The sequence below is a fragment of the Limulus polyphemus genome, unplaced genomic scaffold, assembly GCF_000517525.1.
Source record: "Limulus polyphemus unplaced genomic scaffold, Limulus_polyphemus-2.1.2 Scaffold511, whole genome shotgun sequence".
Taxonomy (NCBI): Eukaryota; Metazoa; Arthropoda; class Merostomata; order Xiphosura; family Limulidae; genus Limulus; species Limulus polyphemus.
In genome coordinates, this window is record NW_013666121.1 from 490471 (window position 1) to 492767 (window position 2297).

Genomic DNA, 2297 nt, shown 5'->3' on the forward strand with positions numbered 1-2297 from the left:
CATAGATCACCAGTTCAGTAATAAGAACTTCAAAGATTTGAAAGAGAAAATGCTTCTGTTTTTATAAGTGATTGTTTATTAAAATTTAGAATATCTGAGCAGACACTTTTTAGTTGGTAATAACCTCAGAAATATACATACTATATTTTCTTCAACATACACTTACCATTGTAAACTCCGTATTCTGTAAAGTTCTCTAATTTTTTTTACTCACTCAGCGATACATCCCGATGATAGATGAAGATCATAGAAACTTGTTTGACATTGTCTTCAGGATGTTAGACTATGAACCATCTCAAAGAATCACTTTAGCAGAAGCTCTTGACCATCCATTTTTTGCCAAGTTACCAGCAGAGCTGCTTTTACATAAACAAGATCAAAGGTCTAGCAGTCTATCAATGGAGGTAAAAAGTGGATTACGAGAGCGTTCTCACAGCCTTAGTAGATGAAGTGATGACATGTTCAACAAAACCCAAAAGTTGTCAGTAATTTGTTTTTTTTAGTATAATAAGACAGCCAATTTTGGTGTTTCAATTAGATGATCTATTTTATTCAGAAAAAAAGGGTTTTGAAGCTGTTTTGGCACTTCCCATGTTTATTTTACATCTTTATCATAAATAATGTGTGACTTAGTTAATTTTCAAAGTTTAAAAAGCATGGATGTTAGTTCCATCATTGCATCATTCTTAAACCCACAACCCCCAAAACATTTCCATTTCATAACAAATTGACAGAGAATCATGTCAGGTTGGTCTGCATGCATCATGTACAGTGTTTATAAGAGTGTACAAAGCTATTTTTTAGATATAGGTGTTTATATATAGATACATAGTAATATTATGTAACATACTAACTTGCTTATGGTTTTGTTTTCTATTCTACTAAAATAAAACATGCTGTTACTTAGTAGTGACTCCTGTGTAGTGATTTTACATCTTCTTAAGCATTCGTTGTATATTTCTCAAGAACTTCAGGTTTCCCTGAAAGGCAAAATAAATATCGACATGGTGTTTTTAAATTTTGAGCTTTATAGTTTAGGCAGCTGTAAAGCTATTGAACAGTGTTTTAAAACCTCAGGTATTTAGTGATGGAGCAACAATTTCTTCAAGCAGTATATTCAGCATGTCAATCAAGAGCGCATCTTTGAGAGGCCAATATTAATACAGAGAAAGTTAAAGCCATTTTACGTGTTTTTGTGTACCTTGAATACTTGATGTTATAACTTATGCTTTCCACAAAAACGTACTGCATGCTCATTAGGTACAGCAGCAGTCAACATTTTCATCACAGATAAAACATTTACATCTTCTTTTATAACTTATGATGTTGCAGGCAATTTGGAATTTCCTTGCACTTAAATTTTCGCATGTAAGGTGGACTTTCATGACGCTTAAAATTTTCATTTTCTGAGTAAACTATGTCATATTTTTAAAATTAATCAGATCAAATGAGCATTCTGTATCTTGTTTTTTTTAGTACTTTACTCTTTTCGAATTTCTGTCTACTTAAATAGTGAGTTCAATGGTAGTAACTGAATATTTCAAAAAATACAGAATTAAATGTATAAAATGAAATCTTAAAATTTATATTGGTCTTGAATAATGCGTGAAGAAGTCGGAGTTAATGATGAAACCAAAACATGAAGAGCAACGTCGTTCTTAAAAGGATAAAACTATATTAATAGCTCTGCAACTTTTTTATTAAGGTAAGTTGTATTCACAGTTCCTTATCAATCATTTTCTTCACATCACATTACAAGTACAATCTTATGTTGCGTCGCTCTATGTACAAAGCTTAATCTAATCGGAAGGTAATATTAAAAACTTTAACAGAAGAAACTACACTGTTGTAAAAACAGTTTATAAAAACAAACTATTTGTTAAGGTTTCGTAAGGTTTTACTGTATCACTATTTGTTGCACCACCTGAGTTTCAAACATTAGGTAGTCCGGATAAAACTAGTGGTTAAAATATTTCCTGATTTAAAAACCCACAGGAACTAGGTATCTGCAGATCTGTATCTAGTGAAAGTTCGGCCAACTATACTTTCAGGAACTAGGTATCTGCAGAGCTGTATATAGTGAGAGCTCAGCCAACTATACATATCTATACTTTCAGGAACTACGTATCTGCAGAGCTGTATATAGTGAGAGCTCAGCCAACTATACATATCTATACTTTCAGGAACTAGGTATCTGCAGAGCTGTATATAGTGAGAGTTCGGCCAACTATACATATCTATACTTTCAGGAACTAGGTATCTGCAGAGCTGTATCTAGTGAGAGTTCGGCCAACTAT

The 2297-nt window shown here is 32.5% G+C and overlaps 1 protein-coding gene across 2 annotated transcripts in view; it reads left to right on the forward strand.

Annotated features, from left to right (window-relative positions):
* The window catches only part of LOC106458770 (dual specificity protein kinase CLK2-like), a 41453-nt gene extending 40547 nt beyond the window's left edge, over nucleotides 1-906 (forward strand). For both annotated transcript variants that reach the window (XM_013918318.2, XM_013918317.2), the window contains exon 12: nucleotides 219-906. In XM_013918318.2, coding sequence (XP_013773772.1) covers nucleotides 219-449 — 231 coding nt within the window. In that variant the 3' untranslated portion in view covers nucleotides 450-906. The remainder of the gene's footprint in view (nucleotides 1-218) is intronic.
* The last annotated feature ends 1391 nt before the right edge of the window (nucleotides 907-2297 follow it).